Source organism: Eucyclogobius newberryi, unplaced genomic scaffold (genome assembly GCF_026437365.1).
Source record: "Eucyclogobius newberryi isolate DKJ021-1_F unplaced genomic scaffold, fEucNew1.0.hap1 SCAF_238, whole genome shotgun sequence".
Classification (NCBI taxonomy): Eukaryota; Metazoa; Chordata; class Actinopteri; order Gobiiformes; family Gobiidae; genus Eucyclogobius; species Eucyclogobius newberryi.
Genome location: NW_027315877.1, coordinates 77,981 through 100,437, shown reverse-complemented (window position 1 = coordinate 100,437; position 22,457 = coordinate 77,981). Strand labels below are relative to the sequence as shown.

At 40.2% G+C, this 22,457-nt stretch overlaps 1 protein-coding gene across 1 annotated transcript; it reads left to right on the top strand.

Annotated features, from left to right (window-relative positions):
• Positions 1 to 1,792: 1,792 nt before the first annotated feature.
• On the top strand, positions 1,793 to 22,255 carry LOC140372489 (metabotropic glycine receptor-like; the record flags this gene model as incomplete). The annotated part of the gene is made up of 6 exons (XM_072459588.1): positions 1,793 to 1,923; positions 4,474 to 4,712; positions 9,685 to 9,823; positions 16,891 to 16,996; positions 17,831 to 17,977; positions 19,494 to 22,255. Coding segments are annotated over 6 exons (2,571 nt in total), but the record flags the coding sequence as incomplete, so codon positions are not given.
• Between the last annotated feature and the right edge of the window lie 202 nt (positions 22,256 to 22,457).

Below are 22,457 nucleotides of genomic sequence, written 5' to 3'. Positions count from 1 at the left end.
GAAGACAACTCTTCAAGAACCTAAGGATATCAATCACATTTTGGAGATTTCGCTTATTGAGATAATTACGAAATATTACGATTGAATGATCATTCACAACTATTGACAAGCAACATTAATATTCTAAATAGAGTCACGTTCACACAAATTATATCCATGTCTATAGTGTGAACGGTGTAATGAAATCAAATGTGACATAATCAGCCAGAGAAAATGCACTTTACATTATTTTAGTATAGATGGAGTTGAAATACTTGTTGTACTTCTGTATTCTGTATTATTGGTTTTTAGTTCTTGCAATTTAGGCTACGTTTGCGTTGCAGGATATGATAAACAAAAGAGATTTTTTTCGTTTCATTTTTTTTTATGTGGTCATTCACATTATAAAAAATGCGATTGCCGTTTGTGTCTGGAATGCTTCTTAATGTGTCCCACATGCGCACAAAAGAACACGACGACACACGTAGTGTTTAGTCGGTATGGAATATAAGAGCAGGTTACCCTTAGTATCTATCCGCTGTCATTGCAGCCAGGAGCGCTTAATCCCTCGCTCGTCCCACTTTCCCACAATCTCCTCAAATTCCGCCCTATTACGGTATTCCGCCCTAAATTCCGCCTCTATTTTTGCTGAATTAATGCTTCACCTGGTATATTGATTAGTTCACAAACTTCCTCCATCTTCCACTGACAGTTTTCGTCTGCCATTTCTCTCGACTTTCTCTGTTGTTTTCTGACGCTTTGTCTCTGAATTGTGACTTTTATCCCGGAAATGTCACGTATCGATGACGTTTAGGGCGGATGAACCGGACCTGAGCGTTCAGACTGAAGTCGCACTCTAAAAGTACAGATATATATTGGATTTATTTCCACATAAACGTGACCTGGGTCAGATTTGAAAAAAATCTAAGTTTTGCTGTTCATACTGTCTTGAAAAAATTGGATACAGGTCACATATGGCCAAATTGACTCGCAGTGTGAGCGTAGCCATAATATCCAATATATGTCTTGTTGTAGAGGCCAATAACCGATATTTGTCTATATCAATAATCTGTTTAAAAATTAATAACAAGGGCCGTTCTATCGGCGTTAAAGGGCCTATGGACAACTCATTTGTACTAAAACACAGTTAAATGTTACAACTTTACTTTTTTAGGTTTATATTTTTACTTCTTGGTTGTAAATCTTGACATCACACTTTCCAGAACCAGGATTTAGCTTAGATATACATGATGTAATCTGGTCAAAAAATACGGTGTGTGTTTTTTCATTACATGAATCAAGAGCAGCCGATGGCCGATCTGCTCATATGTTTGGGGTGATATGTATGTTTGATCATTTTCCCCAAATTATGTCATTTGAATTTACTACAATAAATTTATTAGTATGTTTTAGAATTCTGCTCTAATGCCTGTTATATTGTTTTTAACTTTTTCTTTACAAACTGCTGCTTGATATTTACATCTACAAACGTATTCCATTTGCAAATTGAAAAATATTATATTATCTTAAAAAATACAATTATTTTAATATTCAAAATAAATACATTAAATGTATTTATTTTGAATATTAAAATAATTGTATTTTTTAAGATAATGCAGCTGCTTTTTTGCTTTATTGCTCTTCTGTTTCCACCGTAACTAATTTTTCTGTTTAAAAAGACACATCTGATGCAGAGGGCAAAACGCGATGACACATGAAATTGATGGGAATTTATCTATATCACTCTTTGAAACACTCGATATCAACACTAGCACTGATATCTTCTCCAGTCATAGTATTATCTAACATCCAGTATTTTCTGCTCTTTTCTCAGGTGGGCATCCTGTATTTCCAGCCCAGTGTGTTCCGCTGTATCCTGCTGCGATGGGTGCGTCTGCTGGGCTTTGCTACAGTCTACGGGACGCTGACTCTCAAACTGTACAGGTACACTCAGTCCCATCGACTTCCTCCAGCAGCAGCAGCACATTCTATTGACCCAGTTCAGTGTAATTACAACAGGCTGCACGTGGTAACTGCTTGTAAAGTGGACAGTTTGTCGTTTGACTGTAGTGGCCGGCAGGAGTGGATTTCAATCAGCGCTAATAGGATAAGAAAGGCACTTTTTCAGTTTGATTTTATGATTTCAACAAACATTTGAGAGAAGATTGAAATATGAATGTCATAAAACTGAACTGAACTAGTCCAAACTAGGGTTACACTATGATTCATTGACTAATTGTAACTTGTCAACTATTAAAAAAACATATATATTCATTGCAATCATTATATTTGTGATTTTCCTCAATTACGCATTTTTAAAAATGTAAATATTCTCTATCTACAAGCCTTTAGTCACTATATTTCAACTTTTATTTGATTAAAAATATATTTTAAAACTGTAAAATAGAAATAACTGTTTGACTGATTGAAATGTGCACTTCCTTGAAGGAAGGAAGGCACTATCAGTAAAATACAATGCACTTAATGTGAGTTTGATGAGAGATTTAAGAGTAATTATTCAGCTTGTCTTTTTAGTTGAATTGTGTTTTCTTTTCATCTATATCAGACAATAGGGAGGAACATTGGTTGTATTACTTAAATAATTGCAGCATTTTTAATTCATTCTCGGCTCTGGAGTTTTCATATCATTGCAAAGCCACACCATGTAATCTGATTTCTTTCTGGTTGTGCACACTTGAGCAGGTTTTGACACAGACAATTATGAATAAAAGTGCTAAAGTGGCAAAGACAAATATGAGAGGGGAAATGTTGAGTTATTTTAAAATGTATTTGTAATTTGTCATCAATATACAAAATTCCCTGATTATCTGACATGTGTCACCAGGAGCTCGATTATCAGATTTCTCTTTGGGATTTAAACACACACCAAGAATTGTCCTAATTATTCTAGTTATCTGATTTTTACAGGCCTTGTAAATGTACGCATGTTGAAGACCGAAGTACCCTTTTTTAAATAAAGGTAGATATTTTTGTCTCAGCATACTAATCTAAATAAAATGTGTAGTCTTTACTTTAAATTTTAATTTGGTGTTTATTTTTATTCGGTCCATTCATTTTGCACAGAGCCAACTGTGTCAAATTTATTAAATTGTTTAAATTTGGATTAATCTGGGAACTTCAGTATGATTACTTTGAGAAATGACATGGCATTTTTATGTTTCTCACAAATATTGACACCGTAAAAGATTGTGACATCTTTAGTTTATTTCACTATAATCTCTCTTATTTTATTTATTTAAAAACTTGATGTGAGGAAAAGTGAGCTAAGTAATTCTGATTGTATAACATTTGTAATTTTAACGATTTGTCATTTTAACAATTAGCATTTGTAACGAAGAAAAAAAGTAAAATAGATTTATGACTACATCTCATTTGGGAATAATGTAAAAAGATGTGCATCAGACTACAACTAGGAATAAATAGTTGATAAGCCCTCGTTAGCAGGAGCCGAGTGGACATTTACTAATGCAGATGTGGCCTAATAATAGTGGCCTGAGACTATGGTACACTGAGACACTGATGTGAAGCTGGATAAATGACCTTATAATGAGGTTTCACAATGTGGGATGTAAAAGTAGAAGAGCCAAAATGATTGCTGTAATGTCCTAACCCAAAACTTCTACATTAAATCATAAAGTGATGTATGTTTATCCATATTTTTAAGTTCCCATGTGAATGAAAAAGAACCAGACACCAGAGATATGCTGAAGCTGGTGTAAATCGGCCCTGTATGAACTCATTGTGTTTTATCCTTTGCCCAGTTTTCTTTATGGACCAAAACAACCATAAGCCATGTCTCAATTGGTTCCTCCAGACAGGTTCACTTCAGAGTACGCTTCTCTTAATGGCCGTCTGCGTTTTCAAATTGTACCCGATTTCATCTTTTTAATCATGAGGCCAAGCTAAGCGATTCACAAATAGACGTTCACAGTAAGTCCATGTTTGTGTGGCTAAATCTAGCGTAAACAAGAAAATACTTCCTGTTTATAATTTTTTCTGCTCTCATTTAAATCATCTGCACCTCTACACTGTTCTTTTTCTTTTTATGAATGCATTTGTTTTAGTCATAGATGCATTATGTACTAGAAATATAATATGTTGAGTCTTGGCGCGAGAAAAAAAAAATCTCATCACTGGAAATGGTTTATCACAACATCGGGTCAGCGTTTGGAGAGAATTTTTTGTTTTATACATCTGCTTTTTGCCATTTTGTTTTCAGTCGAGTCTGCGATCTTTCTTGTCCAATCATCTCGCAGCAAAGCGTTCTGGGGTTCGAAAGCAAGCCAGCACTTTCTGGAAACTAATACCTCTCACGGCCCCTTCAGACCCATGAAACGGGCCGCTACAGCTCACTTACAACGTTGGAGACATTTTCGGACGGTCCTGATCCGCTCCAAAGTGAACTAGTCGAAACGTGGCTATGTCTGAACAAAACAAAACAATAATACATGATTTTTATTTATTTTATGGCAGGGTGCTGAAGGTGTTCCTGTCCCGCACGGCTCAGAGGATCCCCTACATGACGAGCTGGAGGGTGATGCGTCTGCTGGCCATCATCCTGCTGGTGGTGCTGTGGTTTCTGGTGGCCTGGACGTCAGCCGTGTGCCAGAGCCCGGAGCGGAGGTGGGCCCTCATCGACGTGGGCTACACCCCCGAGGGACTGCAGTTCAGCATGTGTCTGCTCGACCGCTGGGACTACATGATGGCTGTCGGTATGTTCCGCACGCAAGTCGCAACACAATGAATAAGAGATGCTGTTTCGTGTGAGAGGAGGACATGGGTTATGTGAGGTCGTCCAGCTCAGGAACGATTGGAGAAGACTAGGAGTTCAATGGATGCAAGGCAATTACAGTAGGTTTTAAAGTGCATTTACGATGCTCTATTGTGGCCTTTATTAGCTTCTAAACATGTTGTTGTCTCCTTGGCTTTTGTATTGTATGTTTTAGCACATAATATAATGCCTTTTTGCAAAACACACTATAAATTTAAGCGTCTATGCATAATCTAAGCAATCAGATATGTGTTAGAGCTCCCTCTGCTGACAGCAATGTGTATAAACCATAGATGCCTCAGTGGGCGATGCAATCCATTCATTTTAATGGATTCAACAGCTGCAAGAGCAACAGCTGCAAGAGCAAACGCAGACTTTAGGACAAAGACATGGAAAAGAATAGAGCGATCCAAGATATATTCATGAATGCTATTGGTAGTTTCAGGCTAAATGCTACGGCAATGTTAGCACCGTCCACAGAACTGTGCTTTTCTGAGGTTTACGCAATGTCAACAACCTCCATGAAGTCTCAAAAAGGAAGAAGTAGCGTTGCCAACTGAATCAAAGACAGTTTTCACCCATGCCAGTCTACGCCTTGCAAAATGATGCATCGTCGACTGTATCTATGAAAAAACATGTAGCAATGTGATCGGCATGCTAACAAATGCACGCAGCTGTAGTGAAACCAATTTGACCGCTGGAATGCTCAGACTGGTTCCGGTTTTATGGACATTGCACAGGAGCTTTCAGGTTTATTAGCTGGTGAAAATTGAAACGGAGTGATTTCTGAGCATGCAGAGACAGAGACAGAGAGCACCTTGTGTGAATGAAGTTTTTGATGAGGGGACATTCAAAAATGTTGGTAGATCTGAATGTCTCAACACTTAATGGATATAAAAGTAAAGAGAATTATGACAAAATACTTCTGACTTAACCATGTGCAGTACCGTCATATTCATGTGCATATAACTGATGTAAATAAGAGTGTTTACTTACCATTAGTATTAGTATTATTTAGTCTTATGCTAGCTATTTTTACTTTACTTTATTTTATTATTTTTTACTTTATTTTATTATCATTTTATTTTATTTTATTTTATTTGTATTTTTGTCTTTATCTTTATCTTTTTATTTTATTTTATTATAATTTTTTCCTCCATTCCCTATAAAGATATGAGAGGAGTTTTGTTAATAAGAGTTTTTTTTTTAAACTTCCTGCGTTGTAACACCGAAATTTCCCTATGTGTGGACAATAAAGGAATATCTTATTTTATCTTATCTTAAATTATTAACTATAAAGGTTGTAGCCTGTAAGTCATATTAGTTTGACAGTCCGATTTGGATTTTCCCATCTGCATTTATAGTGTATCCTCAGTCGTTTACAGTGCAGTACAAATCATACTGCCATATTCTGCTATATTAAGATTCAGGTGAGCTCTGACGTCAGGCTCATGAGACGACTATAACATATAATCTACACCTGCTGCATTCACAGCCATGGAGCGTGTTCCAAAGGAGAAAAAGACATTGGCTTCCTGCTGATTTTTTCCTCTAGCCGAAACAAGAACATGTCACATTTGTTATAGTATGATTTCTTGCTGGTATCTTTCCCTTTCTAGTTTCAGTGTAGTACATTTATTACCATTTTAAAAGAGATAGTACTCAAATCGTTTTACTTTTAAGAACCTTTAACCATGTTGTAATGGTTTCCCCTCATTATTAACCCACTCAAAGTTGTATTTACAGTGATTCATGCTTGTGTAATCTTGATTTTGCTGCATTTAATTTTCATTCTTAAACGGTGATACACGTAGGATTCAGCAAGAAAAACATGAACTCCCAAGCTTCTACTGTATCCATAGGCAGGGCCGTCAGCATGGCATTACAGCCAGAAGGCAACACACCATTTTGGATCAATATTACAATTTATAATGTCCAAACTATAAAATGATATTCCATGTTTGAGTTTATAAGCTATTATATTTAAAGCAGACAAAACCCTAATACGGTGTCTTCTTTAAACAAACATTGTATTCTTTTGGCTTAAAAACTAATTAGGGAAAGTACTTTCTTTTACGTTCTGTCTTTACTTTTCACAGTACAGTACCAGATCTTGTACAATTATACATCTAAACTTACTGAAAAATATATCGGTGCATTTTCTACAAATACCAGCACTGATACGATGAGTGACGTCACATTAAATAAATGTTACAAAGCGAACAGACCAGACCAAACCATCCATAGACATTTATACTCCTCAGCATTAAGTATTCATGCTTGTATTTTGGTCGTCCACGTCCTCACACAACCTTAAGGCAACATCACGTCTTTACATGCACAGCAATTTGATTTCGAAATAGTAACATTTGACGGATTTCTTTCTTATTGTTTATACCTTTACAAGACAAAAAAAAGGGAAAACTAATATGCAAAATACAAAAATTAAAGAGAAATCGTTCAAGAGCGAAATTGTTCTTTTAAAATTCATTGCACTTTGTCTTAAACATCCACAACTGAAACATAATATCACAAGGTGTTTTTGATGACCAGATTTCTCTTGGGCATTTAAACACCAATAATCAGATCTAATTATTGGGTTATCTGATTACCGTCGTGAGTATTCTAGTTATCTGATTTTTACTGGTCATGTAAAAGGACCCAGTGTCTGCTCTATTGTTGAGTCCAAGACGCCATTCTGCTGCTGCTGCTGCTGCTGCTGCTGCTGCTGCTGCTGCTGCTGCTGCTGCTTCTGCTGCTGCTGCTTCTGCTGCTGCTGCTGCTGCTGCTGCTGCTGCTGCTGCTGCTGCTGGTGTGGCTGCTGCTGCTGCTGCTGCTGCTGTTGCTGCTGCTGCTGCTGCTGCTGCTGCTGCTGCTGCTGCTGCTGCTGCTGCTGGTGCGGCTGCTGCTGCTGGTGCGGCTGCTGCTGCTGCTGCTGCTGCTGCTGCTGGTGCGGCTGCTGCTGCTGCTGCTGCTGCTGCTGCTGCTGCTGGTGCGGCTGCTGCTGCTGCTGCTGCTGCTGGTGCTGCTGCTGCTGCTGTTGCTGTTGCTGCTGTTGCTGCTGTTGCTGCTGCTGCTGCTGCTGCTGCTGCTGCTGCTGCTGCTGCTGCTGGTGCGGCTGCTGCTGCTGCTGCTGCTGCTGGTGCTGCTGCTGCTGCTGTTGCTGTTGCTGCTGTTGCTGCTGTTGCTGCTGCTGCTGCTGCTGCTGCTGCTGCTGCTGCTGCTGGTGCGGCTGCTGCTGCTGCTGCTGCTGCTGGTGCGGCTGCTGTTGCTGCTGTTGCTGCTGCTGCTGCTGCTGCTGCTGCTGCTGCTGCTGCTGGTGCGGCTGCTGCTGCTGCTGCTGCTGCTGGTGCGGCTGCTGCTGCTGCTGCTGCTGTTGCTGCTGTTGCTGCTGCTGCTGCTGCTGCTGCTGCTGCTGCTGCTGCTGGTGCGGCTGCTGCTGCTGGTGCGGCTGCTGCTGCTGCTGCTGCTGCTGCTGCTGCTGCTGGTGCGGCTGCTGCTGCTGCTGCTGCTGCTGGTGCGGCTGCTGCTGCTGCTGCTGCTGGTGCGGCTGCTGCTGCTGGTGCGGCTGCTGCTGCTGTTGCTGTTGCTGCTGTTGCTGCTGTTGCTGCTGCTGCTGCTGCTGCTGCTGCTGCTGCTGCTGCTGCTGCTGCTGCTGCTGCTGCTGCTGCCGTGGAAACAAGCTCGAGTTGTCATGGAGGAGAGCAGGGATTTGATTCATAAAGTGTCCAGAGAATACTCAAGCTAACACAATCTCCTATCGCTGGTCTCATAAAAAGTACATATGAGTAATGTGCTGTCATCCAGAGACAGAAGCAGGTATTATTACACAGTATTTGTAGCTGTTAGTGATAGTGAAGAGGGATAATCTGGCTGCTGCTGTAAATGATTAGTAGTAGTTGTAGTAGTCATAGTAGTCGCAGCGGTAGTAATAGTAATGTGTTTGTGATATTGTGATTTAGAAGCTGTGCATATGACTATGTTGTAGAGTTAGTTGGTAGTAATGTAAATAAAACTGCAGTAGTAATAGTTGGCGTTATCTGTTAAAGGACATATAATTCAAAAATTGTGTTTAGTTTCATTCATGCTTGTTTCATGAATCCTGTTTAGTATGCGCTCTCCCTCTGAGCCTCAGAAATTCCAAAGTTCCCAGAAATGTGTCAAAGGTAGTGCTCTGACTTTAGGATGATACATGTGAGCTCTTTTTAATTCTCTCGGCTGCCAGTAGAGGTACACAAGAACGTGTTGAAATGTAACTTCAAATAAATCATTATAAAACCAATAGAGATTTTAAATACTAAACCCAGCAGCTTTGCAAGTTTTTGTTTACTTTTTAAAGGACAATATCGTGCATATGTTTTGTGAACTTTTAATACGTTCTAACATTGTTCCCTCAACAAAAAGTTGCATTTAGCTTCATTCACTATAGTGTGATTAATACTGTTAGAAATGCCTCTTCCCTTCCGACCGTTAAAAACATTTCTGTTGTCAAATCACAATAACAGCAGCTGCGAGCTTAAACCAGAAAGTATGTGTAATTCCCTCTGCAGCCAGTAGATGGAGCCAAAAGTCAGATACTCTGGCATCTCCCAAGGCTGTAGCTAAGTAATATTGTTTTTTGTTCTAAAACATCAAAGTAAAGGTTCTCAAGAGCATGTGTAACGGCCAATAACTATACAAATAATGCATGATATTTGTCCTTTAAATGTAGTTTTGGCCGATGCAGCTATCTTCAAACCATCAAACATTGCATTTTTTGTTAATAACGATAGTTTTTTCTACATTCGATCGCGAGCTCTATATAATACTAGATGTTTCAGTTATGCAGCAGTAGTTGCAGGTTGCAGCTAATAGCACTAGCAGCAGCTTTAAATCATCTGGATCTTAATGTGTCCCCTGTCTCCTCTCTCTAGCGGAGTTCCTGTTCCTGCTGTGGGCGGTGTACCTGTGCTACGCTGTCAGGACGGTCCCCTCTGCGTTCCACGAGCCACGCTACATGGCCATCGCCGTGCACAACGAGCTGGTTCTGTCCGCCATCTTCCACGTCATCAGGTACACAAGCACACGACCGAGATCAAAAACTCATCTGGAGTTATGTTTTGTTTCATTCGCACATATGTCTATATCTGAGGGTAATTTAACGCTGCACCGCCATTCTGCTGGTGACACACGGTAGCTTCTGCTGGTGACACACGATAGCTAACATTTTGCAGCGAGGACATCGTGGGATTTGACTCCCACGTATGGCTGACAGGCTTGACAGGTTGACAAGGCGACACTGAAGGATGGGTCAAATCTAGAAGACAAATTTAGAATATATTACCTTATCCGCATTCATATCCATGGTATCCAAATATCCATGAGTTTCAGAATGATGTTTTATCTTTTATTATGTTTTTTGAATAGGGAAAAGTCCTGAAACCTATAGATACTTTACCTGGGCTTAAACTACTTTCATTGAAACAGCTTCACTCCAGTGTGTTACTAACTCGTTTTCCATTCATATAGAACAAATAACAAAGATGTATTAATTAATTAACTCTCTGTCACTGTGTCTTGCTCTTTGGATTTTGGATCAGTGCTGGTTTTTGTGTCTTTTTAGGTTCAAAGTTTGCTCAAATTTATAACTGTAAATTACTGTGAATTAGTGAATTAAATTTGATATACTTTTTCAAGGCAGACCAGTGTTCCCTGGCACTAGGTATAGATTACAACATTATGTAAATGTTGCCTTTTTTTTATTGACTATGGCAACAGTTTTCCATCGCCATAGGAATCAACTAATCAAAATTAAAATATTATATCTTTGGAATGGTTAAAATCAGTAAGGAATCATTTGCCTCAAACCCATGATGCATAAAAGCCTAATGCCTAATGCACATCAAGCATAAAAGATGAGTAAAAAAGAGTCCTTTTTACTTGCTCATTTGGAATTTAGATTTTTCATTGACTGTTTCTAATATGGAATTGATGGTCCTGTTAATTCCTTCCCAATGTCTGTATTATTCCATCCATATTCTCGCTCTTCTCTTCCCTCACCCAGCGCCTTCCTATAGCGACGGAGACTCATAATAAATTGGAGTAGGTGTTAGCTGTGGCACATGCTCTGACCAGAAGTCACCGGGGACCTTATTGTGCACTGCGGGCTTGTTAGTAGCATCCAGCATCAGATTTCTCAGCGCGTAGAAGCTGCTTTTGATCCCTATGTGACCAGTTAAACTCTCAATCTCTGTGCGAGTTGGCGCAGTCCTCAGAATTGTGCTGGTTCACGTAAAAAAAAAGAAATGAGGAAAAATGACAGGAGATTTAATGGCTAGAAGGTGCGTGCTTGACTGATAGCAAGACTTTGAATTAACTAGCGGCTGCAAACTGGAAACAACATTCTTCACATTTTTGCCAAGAGACATTCCACATGATGTACGCGATCTGTGTGCCATTTGCGGCCATGTTGGATCTGATCGCTAATGTAAACAAATGTAAAACTCCAATGGAAATATGCATGAACTGCTAAAATATCAGAACAGTTCCAATCTTTGCGCTCAGTTGTCGATGCAGTGATTTCTACAACAACAAATGACGTTGTCGAAAAGTACAGCTGTGATTTAAAGTGTGAATTTGACCGTACGTGTGGGAAACAGAACAAAACCCCGCACCAGCAAAAATGGATGATGAATTAATTATGATCATGTGTAAAGCAAATTCACCAAAGCCACGCTCTCATCCTGGTCTTTCATCGCACAAAGGCACCAACAAGATGCACAAGTGTCCAACTAGGAACGTCAGGCGCAAATTTGACGCAGCGGTGTGAACGTACCATAAGAGTTTAACATTTTTGAAAGTTAGCATTTGCAAACATTTTAACAATATACTTATAATTGCCAAATAAGCATTAGCAGGGTAATTGTGCACAAGATGGCAAGTAGTAATGTATAATAATCAATGTTTTTGTTTGATATGTGGATAGAGAAAATTTGCTGACGGTGTATATGCTAATGAGCTGTGCTAAAGGCTACTAAAGGCTATCACAAAACTAATAAAGCTCAGGATTGTCTCGTCACATCTCATTTTCAATTAGCCTAATCCTAAATAAATATAGCTTTTAATCTGCTAAATACTTATCACAAAGTTAATTCAAAAGTCTGAAAATGTTTTGCTAATGTTGGGCTTTTTGCATGACTAGCCAGAAACCTAACATTTTTATTCCAGGCCGTGTAGGTGTAAAATACACTTAATATGGCATTAATTTAACTTGAGCTAATGTTAAATTATAAAAGGCAAGCCAATGGAGTTGGCTAAATGTGGTAGAAGGGTCTTCAGGGTCACAAAACGGTGTGTACAATTATTTTGATGTATCGCTACTTCAAGATATCCCTTGTTTATATTCAAAGTAAATATATATATTTTGTGGAAGTGGAATTATTTTTTACCAGATGCTCCCTTTTTTGTTTACCGTTCTGCTTATTGCCTTTCTTGGCCAAATTTAAACCCCAAATATTTCCTCACTTGTGAATTAAAAGCAGGAAGCCATGGTTGCAAGCACTCACTCGGGTGGAACATTATATGAGTGTGAGTGGAGCTGTTGAATTGACGCCTGGACAGACAGTGTATAAATTTAGGCTGGCAGAACGCACATCACGTCTCTGGCTCCATCAGTATCTGCTGCAGACGGAGCATGTCGAGGAATACCAGCCCAGCATTTAGTCAAAGCCAACCGCGCTTGTGTACTCATAGAATGTGATCATACACTATTAGGAAGCCAAATACTTAAAGGTGCACTATGTAACTTTTAAGATATAAGATAAGATAAGATATTCCTTTATTGTCCCACATGGGGGAATTTCATTGGTGCAACACAGGTAGATACAGAGGTAGATACAGAAGAACAGATCACTTATAGGAAGTCTGAAAAACACTTTCAGTAGAAGATCTCTTATAAACAAAAACTCCCATAGACAAAACCCAACAAGGGATGGAGGGGAAAAAATAATAAAGATAAAATAAATAAATAAATACATAAATACCATTGCATGTGATCACGACAGCAATTGCACATGAATATGTGTCACGACGGCACATGGATTGCAGATGAATTTCACAGTAATTGCACATGAATCACGACAGTAATTGCACATGAATATGACAGTATTGCGAGTGTTCAGGACTAACAGTGTTTGTTATAAAGTCTGACAGCAGCAGAAGGAAAGACCTGCGAAACCTTTCCTTCACACAGCGAGGGTGGATCAGTCTCTCACTGAAGCTGCTCTCCAGAGTGGACAGAGTGTCCTGCAGGGGGTGAGACTCATGGTCCAGCATAGATGTGAATCTAGCCAGGACCCTTCTGTCCCCCACCTCCTGCACCGAGTCGGACGGAGCTGGACTTCTTGATGACTTTGTCCAGCTTCTTCCTCTTCTAGTGTGAAGTCGGCCACCTGCTTGTCTTTATGGAGATGTTAGTGCTTTGATTTGATTGATTGATTAATCATTCTTAATAAACCATTTGTTCATACCTTATTAGGGCTAATTAAGGTGTAAAGTGGTACCCTCAAACATACCTTGAAGACATTAATTCTTGAGAGACTTCCTGTATGACGTCAGAGTAAGCCGTTTCCACGCTGAACGTTTTTTCTTGTTTTATCCACAACATTCTGAGGAGTGAACGAGGAAATGGGGAGCAAGAGATGACAAAACCAGGAAAACAAAAGACTGATAACCCTACAGGAACCAAACAAACAAAAGCTGATGATCCACGGCTCCGGTGAAAAACAGTCCGCCTCACAAGCTAACAATGCTAACATGGCTAGCCAGTCCGAGGCTTGCATGGCTAACACGCCAAGCAGCTAGAAGATCGCGCTCAGCCAAAAAGCAAACCTCCTCCCCTGAACTCGGGTCTCCAGGCTCGCACTTGTCCAGAGGTGAAGGGGAGATCACCTCACACCGACTGGCCGCTATGATATATGAAGTTGAAAGTGAAATGCAGCATGACATGGCGGCCCTGAGGGTGGAAATGCGATCAGTGCTTGGAATTAAAGAAATCGTCTCTGATATAAAGCGGATCAAAGAGGCAGGAACGTGTGGAGCACGCATGGATGAAGCTGAACAACGTATTTCAGACAATGAAGGCGCTGCAGGCCAAGGTATTAACTCTGCAGACGGAGAACAATATTCTGAAAAGTAAGATCCTGGATTTGGAGTCCAGATCACGTTGACCTAATCTTTGGCTTGTGGGGCTCGAGGAGGGAGAGGAGGGATAGGATACAGAATGTTTTTTTGAGAAAAGGATCTCTGAGCTCCTTGAAGGCTCTGGAGTTGAAGTCCCTCCCATCACAATCGAAAGAGCGTATCGCCTGGGCAAACCAAGACCAGCTTCTGATAAACCACGAGGTCTGCATGGGAGGTTTTTTAACGATTGTGCGAAGGAACATGTCATGAAGGCTGCAAAAGCTAAAAGAGACCTCCAGTACAAAGGTAAGCGCATCTTCTTTGCACCCGATGTCCCATATGAGGTCGTCAACAGAGAGGAAAGTTCCACCACATCTGTGAGGAGCTCAAGAGGAGAAAACAGACATGGTTTCCCGGCGACTCTTCACACTCGCACACTTACTCAGAACACCGGTAGAAGCAGAGGATGCAAAGAACAGAGAACTAATCAGTGACTAGAGAAAGATGTAGTGGGCAGTGGGGGAGGCATGGTGGACTGGTAAGTTGGTGTGTCCAGCTCTTCATAAGGATTGGGTCCAGGAGCGGCCGGGGAGTTTTTTCTTCAAGAAATTGGTCCTATCTCTGGATACAAATTAAATGGGCAAAAAACTGGAATTCTCTCTTACTGGTGACCTCTGCTGACCTTTGAAAAGACTTACCTATTTAAATGGCAAACGGACTCCCTTAGATATTTACTAGTATTGAAAACGATCTCTAAAAATTGAATCTTATCCCTGAAGTCAAAGTCAAAGGATTGAAACTATACAAAATGTTGTTTTGCCCAGGTTTCTCTATCTGTTTCAGACTCTTCCAATTTCCATCTAAAACCAGCTGTTTGATGAGTGGAATAAAGCAATCTCGAGATTTGTATGGCAAGGGAAAAAATTGCGTATCCGATTCCAAACATTACAATTATCAAAAGAAAAAGGAGGCTGGGGTTTACCTTGTTTGAAAGATGACCCAGAATATGAAGCTCAGTGGAAAAACACTGAGATTAATGTTGGAGGAAGTTAAGTACGGTATCCCCGTGTGAAATCAGTGCTTACAGCGTGGAAGGAGCTAATCAAGACATACAAACTGTACAAGGATGTTAAAATCTTAAAACTGGTTGGCGTATGACCAAGGTTTTTACCAAATAGAATGGACCCAAGATTCAAGGTCTGGATCATAAAAGGTATAAAGGTATTTCACCAGATTGTAAAAGGTAATCAAATCAAATGATCAAAATCAATAATCCTTTGACTTGGAGAAACAGAACTTTTATAGTTTTTTTTTTTTACAATTAAGGAGTTGCTATAACCAAGAAATTAAACAAGCTAATGACCAGTGTGGCCCTCTGACTAAGATGTTTATCAAGACTTAAAGGCGCAATGGACGATTTTTCGGCGATTTGAGAACGCAGGCGGAAGTGCGCATGCGCACTCTCCCGCGCGGACTGATACAACACACACGTGCGTTTGTTTATTAGCGCAACGGATCGCATCGCATCTCTCGTCTCCCGTAGATTTCTGTCCACTTCTGCGTCAGCTCGAACTGTCTTTCTCTGTCTTCATTTTGCCCCGTACACTGAGGGAACTATATTATGATAGATCCATGCGCTTAGGCACGCGGAAACGTGGGGACGAGCCTGATGCGGCTGCAGGTGAGCGGTAGGTGCGTTTTATGATTGATACGTGGCAGGACAAATGATTTATCCACGCCACGAGGAAATATGATAAAAAATTTGCTGAAAAAAAATCGTCCATTCCACCTTTAAATAAAGATAAATCCGAACTTTCAAGGGTAATTATATCAAAATGATATCAATGCATTTCTAATCTGGACAGCTACTCTACTAAATATATTGGGACCAAATGGGAAAGAGAGAGTGGTCTTGTTTGACAGACAAAGAGTTGGACGATCTTTGTATATCCCTGTGGAGGACTGCAAAATCATATGTTTGGAAAGAGTTGGAATTATTACAATTATTCACTGGGAAATACCGACTGTTGTGGCAGCAAGGAGGCAAACCACTTTCACATATTCTGGGACTGTCCTCTTGTTCAAAAGGTTTGGATTGAAATTAAGGATGCACTGCAGACAGTTTTTGACACTGCCATTCCTCTCAATTTTGGAACTATGTACTTGGGGCTGAGGACTCTTGGCAGTGTCGAAAAAGGCCATCACAAAAAAATGGATGACACAAATTACAGCGACAATCAAGGGCTGGACAGACATTACTTTGGACATTCGTAAAATGGAAAGGATTACTTTTGGACTTATAGTCAAATTTGACAGACTATGGACTAAATGGAACGTTATCTTTGGGTGTCATGACATGTCTGGTGGTTTTGGTTTAAGTCTTTTCTCTCTTGTCTCTTCTCATTCTTTGAAAACTGAATGAACAAACAGAACAAGAACAAACAGAACAGACAGAACAAGAGAGAGAAAAGTCAAATCAAAAGAAATTAAAAAATAGAATGTTAGTTTGGCACATGTTCCCCAATGTATTGATCCCATATGTCCCAGTATTTGTTTATGTTTTGTCCATGTTTAAGTTCAAGTCAGTGTTTCCATTTTGTTTCAGTCCAATTCTTAACAGTTGGCTCAGTTCGTCATCCATTTATTTGTTATTGCCTATTTAGCTGTAGCCAAAAGTACACTCCACAGGTATCCATATATCATCTCCATCGCTGGAGTCCTACAGGCGAGGTACATTGTTTTAAAGTCAAATGGATTTTCAAAGACACCTCATTGATTTCAGACCAGTATTTGTGAATAATTGGGCGGTTCCACAACACACGGTAATGATGAGCCTCTTGACAGATACAGTTTCTCCAGTAGTTAGCAGAGCCCTGTTATTAGCGAGTAGTGACATGGTGTGATAAAGTGCCAACAGAAATCCCTCCGAACCTCTTCTTGTCATCCGTCTGCTCCTGTAGGTTCACCCTGGCGCCGGAGCTTCACCCAGACTGGATGCTGCTGCTCTTCTTCACACACACACATCTAACTGTGACAGTGACTCTGGGCCTGCTGCTCATCCCAAAGGTACACGCTACTTTACAATCCCACTTCCTATTGGTAGTGATGTAAAAATTGACATTATAATGGAACTATCTTTTATTGGAAAGGAATTTTAGAAGCTTGTTTAAAGGTGAATTGTGTAACTTTTGTGCTTGTTTCAGGGGAGATGTTATTACTTTGTCTGTAATGTTCCACAGTAAAGCATTGAACTTATCTCCTATTTTGCATTTATTCAGTTACAGGAAGAGGGGCGTGGCCTGTGGTGGCTTTCTCTGTGTTCACCAGTGTCCGTGAACTTTTTATATGACTTATCTATTTAGTTTACTTTAGTTCAGTTGTCAATGTGATGGTGAACCAAAGACAAATGTCTACTATACGGTGGACAAAAAAAGTTCAATCCAAAGGTGTTTTTATTGCTATAAAATCATGCACTCTTACTGTGAGCAGGGTCCCCTCTCCACAGATCTGACCTGGAAATTATCCTGGTGGTGTCTCATTCTTATTTCCAAGAAGATAAGAATAAGTGCAATGCCATACTGTGTAATGTTCTAGGTAATTGTGCACCTTTAAAATGTTACCTTGTTATGAAGGGTGAAGTGTCTTGCTCTGGAACACAAAAACAGTCCAACGAAGCGGTTTGCACTCAGCTGGCCTCAACACTAAACCCACTCTGCCTTCAGTGCTTCAACACTGTGGAACATTCCAGGCAAAACAAAAACCTCTCCACTCCGCCCCAGAAATATTACTACCACACATTGTAATGTTTTGTACAGTAAAATTATGACATGGTGATTTAATTTTGACATTGTGGCTTAATTTCGAACAGTAAAAATACATATTTGTTTTGTCTCTCCTTAGTTCCTTTTCGCTGGCACCCACATGAGGGACGACATCGCCTCTGAAGCCTACGAGGATGAGCTGGACATGGGTCGCTCCGGGTCCTACCTGAACAGCAGCATCACCTCCGCATGGAGCGAACACAGCCTGGACCCCGAGGACATCCGGGTACGATGAGCTACTGCTCTTTTCTCTGTTCAACCTGCTGATTCCTCCATAAATACTGAGCACTGGCAGTTTCTTATTGCAGACCCCAGATGAAATGGGCCCTAACAGCTGTAAATATGGCTGTGGCGTAAGATCTTGCGAGGGTCTTTGGGAAAAACGTACCAACGTGAGCAGTGGTTTCTGTTTGTCTGTTAGAGCTGAAGAAGTCTCTCTGCACTGCAAAACACAATATCTACATGAGTTATAATACTTAAATTCAGAATATGTAACCTAATTTTGGTTGTTTTGAATGGTTCAATTTAAGTTAGTTTGTAGGGCAATTTTTTTTAACTTGTTTCAGTGTAATTACGACTGATTTTGAAGTGGACATGCTTTTGGTCACATTGCCTATATTTGGAATACAGTACACACTTGAAACGCAATATATTGAAACCAGATGGAAATACATTGAAACAAGTCAAAAAATCTAGACCTATAAACTAAACCGTTTGAAATTGGTCAAAAGTACTAAAATCAAGTTAAATTCAAAGGATTATTGTCATTTTAACTCCTGTTTTTGCAGTGTACCAAAATATCTGGGGCCTATTTACCAGAAGGAGATGTTATCAGCTGCTCTGAGTACATTCGCTGCTCTGGATGGAGAAAACGGATTAAGGACTTAGAGGCTGTTTCAGACCTAACATTTACAAAAATAACAATTTCCTTTTTTAATTCTGTCCAAAACCGTCTTTTAGTTTTGTTTTTTTGCAGGCATGTGATTTACTGTAGTGCAATAACTGTATGTAGTCCCATGTGATGGATTTTAGCAGCATGTTTCCTGTGCAGTAGAAGTGTACAGTGTAATTGTGAAGCCGGGTGTACACTTAACTCACTGCAAAATGCTTTCGTTTGAATTCTGACTTGGTCTTATGTCACTCTCCTGAAGCTAGAACCGTATGGCTTTGAATTTAATTTAATCCTGATTATAATTATTGCTCCACTCAGGTACAAAAATTTTGTAAAGTGTTTGCTGAAGTGATATGAGTCATTGATATATGCACTAAAACCTGGTCTATTCTTCTGTCACAGTTTAACCTTTGTCACAAATATGATTTCAATTATGACCCAAATAATCTTGATTAAGATGTTTTCATTATCATACAGCCCTACTACATACTACAAGTGGTATTTGTGCATATAAAAAGTAAATAAATCAACACAGGTCATTAAAAGTATGTGATGGTGTTTCTTATTGGTTACAGTAAAACAGATTGTTTGTGTGGCAAGAGGCTGACTCACTCTGTTACCAACCTTTTAAAATATCCTACACACAGCTTGTCTATGTTGCTCTGTCTTTCATTTTTGTCCATGTTTCAACTATTGTTTAGCAAATGTCAATTTTCCTCACAATTAGGACTATTTTGTCTCCGAAAGCCAAAATCATGCAGTGTACATCCGGCTTAAGGCTTTATGTGGATTACTATTACCATAAACACTAGTTTATGTTAATAATTATTTTCTTTGTGCTTATGCGTAGGAGGAGTTGAAGAAACTCTACTCCCAGTTAGAAATCTACAAGCGGAAAAAGATGTTGGCCAACAACCCCCATCTCCAAAAGAAGAGGAGCTCCAAGAAAGGATTGGGTCGCTCCCTGATGAGGCGGATTACCGAGATCCCTGAGTCCGTACATCGTCAGTGCAGCCGCGAGGACAAAGACTCCGGGGAACATGGAAGCAACCGAAACAGCATCTGTATGTTGAAGAAGAATCCTTTCGACCCGACGCATACGGTCAAGCAAGTGAAAGAGGAGACAATGAAGAATAATGTGTTTTCCTTAAAGAAGTCGCACAGTAGTTACGACCACGTCCGCGACCAGAATGAAGAATCCAATAGTTCAGGGACGGAAAAGATGGAAGTTGCCACAGCAGAAGGATCGCTTTTAGAAACACTTATGGGCAAGAAGTTAGTCAAGAGGACGTCAAATGAAAACGTCAATGTTCCGAGTGAATCGACTGAGTCTGTTCCGTTGGTGTGCAAGTCGGCAAGTGCCCACAATCTAACCGCTGACAAGAAGCCCATCCACCCAAGGCCCTCTATGTTACAGAAATCTCTCAGCGTCATTGCCAGTGCCAAAGAAAAGACTCTTGGCCTGACGGGAAAGATACAAAGCTCGGAGGAAAGCAACAAAAAGCCCCAGTCAAAAATCAAAGATTCAAAAGAACTGGACATTGAACCCAAAATGGTGAGCCAGTCCTCTGAAGCGAAACCAAATGTAACCAAGAGTTGCATGGCCAAACCACAGGTCAGCAGCAGCCAGCCAGTAATGTGTCCCGATCCAGTAAAAGCAAAGGAATTCTATGATCTCTCTGAAGTGTGTCCATGGGAAGTTGAAGAGATCCACACTCCATCGGAAAACAGGGTCCAAAAGCACGTCTCCATAGCGCCAAAAGAAACCACCACAATTCACGGAGGAGCAGTGAAAGGAGGCAAAACACAACAGCAGAAAAAGAAAGGTTCGGAAGCTCTCCCAAATGTCGGAGTCACAAAAGAAACTCCAAGGACTTCAGCCGTGCGAGCTGATATCTGTCCATGGGAGGATACAAGCGAGAGTAGTCAATTGAAGCAAGGACCAGCTCAAGCTACTGGTCAACTCGCTAAACCGCTTTTACCGACAGAAAGCAGTGTAACGAAGCAAGCAGATGTTTGTCCATGGGATTTTGACGATGCCCAAATGACTTCGGAGCGAGTAAGTGCAACGGACACAACTAAAAAACTAAAAGGAACATCTCCAGTGGAAGCGAAAGGGAAGAGCGCTCTTTGTGAACCTTCAAAGCTAGCAGGGTCCCTCCAGCTATCCACATCCAAGATCGATGTTTGCCCCTGGGATTACGACACTGCCATTTCCCCAAATTCCGAACTAACACCTAGCCCATCTCAGGCACCCAAAAGCAAGGAGTCGCCTTCAAGAAAGCTGGGCAGCCTTACGCCAAGAACTGTTGAGAAATCAAAAGACACTGAGGAGGATAAAAGCAGATTAAAAGCTCAGGACAAGCTCAGATCAACAGAGAAGCATCCCATCATCCAGCAGAAGATGGCTGAGGTATGTCCTTGGGAGGTAGAGAGCGAGGAGGTACCCCTTGTGGAGAAGAGGAGGAGCACTAATTTGGGGGCGGCCAAGGCAAAGGCGGAAGTATGTCCTTGGGAATTCGAGGACGCGGCCCAAAATATGGGCAGAGACAGCAGCTCTGGTGGAGTCAGGCAGAGCACACCAAGTCCTAGTGCTGCGAAAAAGCCTGAAGTTTGCCCATGGGACTTCGATGACAGCGCAGCAACCAAGAAAGCATGACACTTAAACATAGAGGACCAATGAAATTATAGTTGTTGATGTATGCTTTTTTTCCACGGAGAAATCCTTACCTTTTACTATTGTAGGGTGACTTGGAAGAAAAAATTACCCACAAGTTGCCTTCCTTTTTGAAGTTTTGTTCCTGTTGTGGATGATGAGTGAAATGTACAAAAAATGTCAAGCATTCCAGATTATTACGGGAAAAGATATACATATTGTAGACTAATTATGCAACATATGATTCGCCTTCATGCATATTCCGTATTATATTACATTTTCTGGTGTACATCATAAGTTCTATAGGTAGAGGCATGAAAAATTATGGATGTATATGAACACTTTAAAGTTGAAAAAAAAAAATGAAAGCCAAAGAATTAGCAGGAAGGATGTCAACGATTTGTTAGCGTGCTAGCTAGCTCTAAACAGGAAATCTACCATTTGCACTTTAGCCAGCGCTAGATTCATGTACATTTAGTTAAGTCTTTTTATTTTTTTCATAGCATGATCTTGAAAAGCATATCCTTCAAATTTACTTAAAAATGTATTTATTTTTTATATTTTTAATGTATTTATTTTAGTTCTACTTAATTGTAGTGCTGAGCAGATTTAAATGTTTCAGAATCTCCCGAAGTTTACTGTACGTGCCTAAGTACTTTGTCTCGTAATAGTCTAATTTGGAACTAGTGGCTTCCAACTATTTATTCATTTTTGTATTTTTTTATGTGTAAAATTATGCTTTCAAACAGCATGCACAGCCAGAGTAGATGAACCCCTAAATAATGCTATGGTCATGTTTTATATATTCATATATTCTCACAGTTTCAATAAAAAAAAACATCAAAAAAGTTGTAATATTTTTAGATGCATATAGAGACATAAGTCTACCATTAGAAGATATCGAACATTGGACTGAATTTATGATTGTTTTTGGTGTTTTTATGAGTTGTCTACCGTACTTTTCGAGCCACACAACGCTCCTGAATAAAAGCCGCTCCAATGAAATTCACAAAGAAACAAGAAATTGTACATATACAATAAGCCGCAAGTGCCCACATTGTAACATGAGATATGTACACACGCCAGTTGTCTTTTGAACTGGGGGTCTCGCGGCGCACCCGCGGTCCTGTGTGGTGCTGGTCGAATTAGACTCATTTC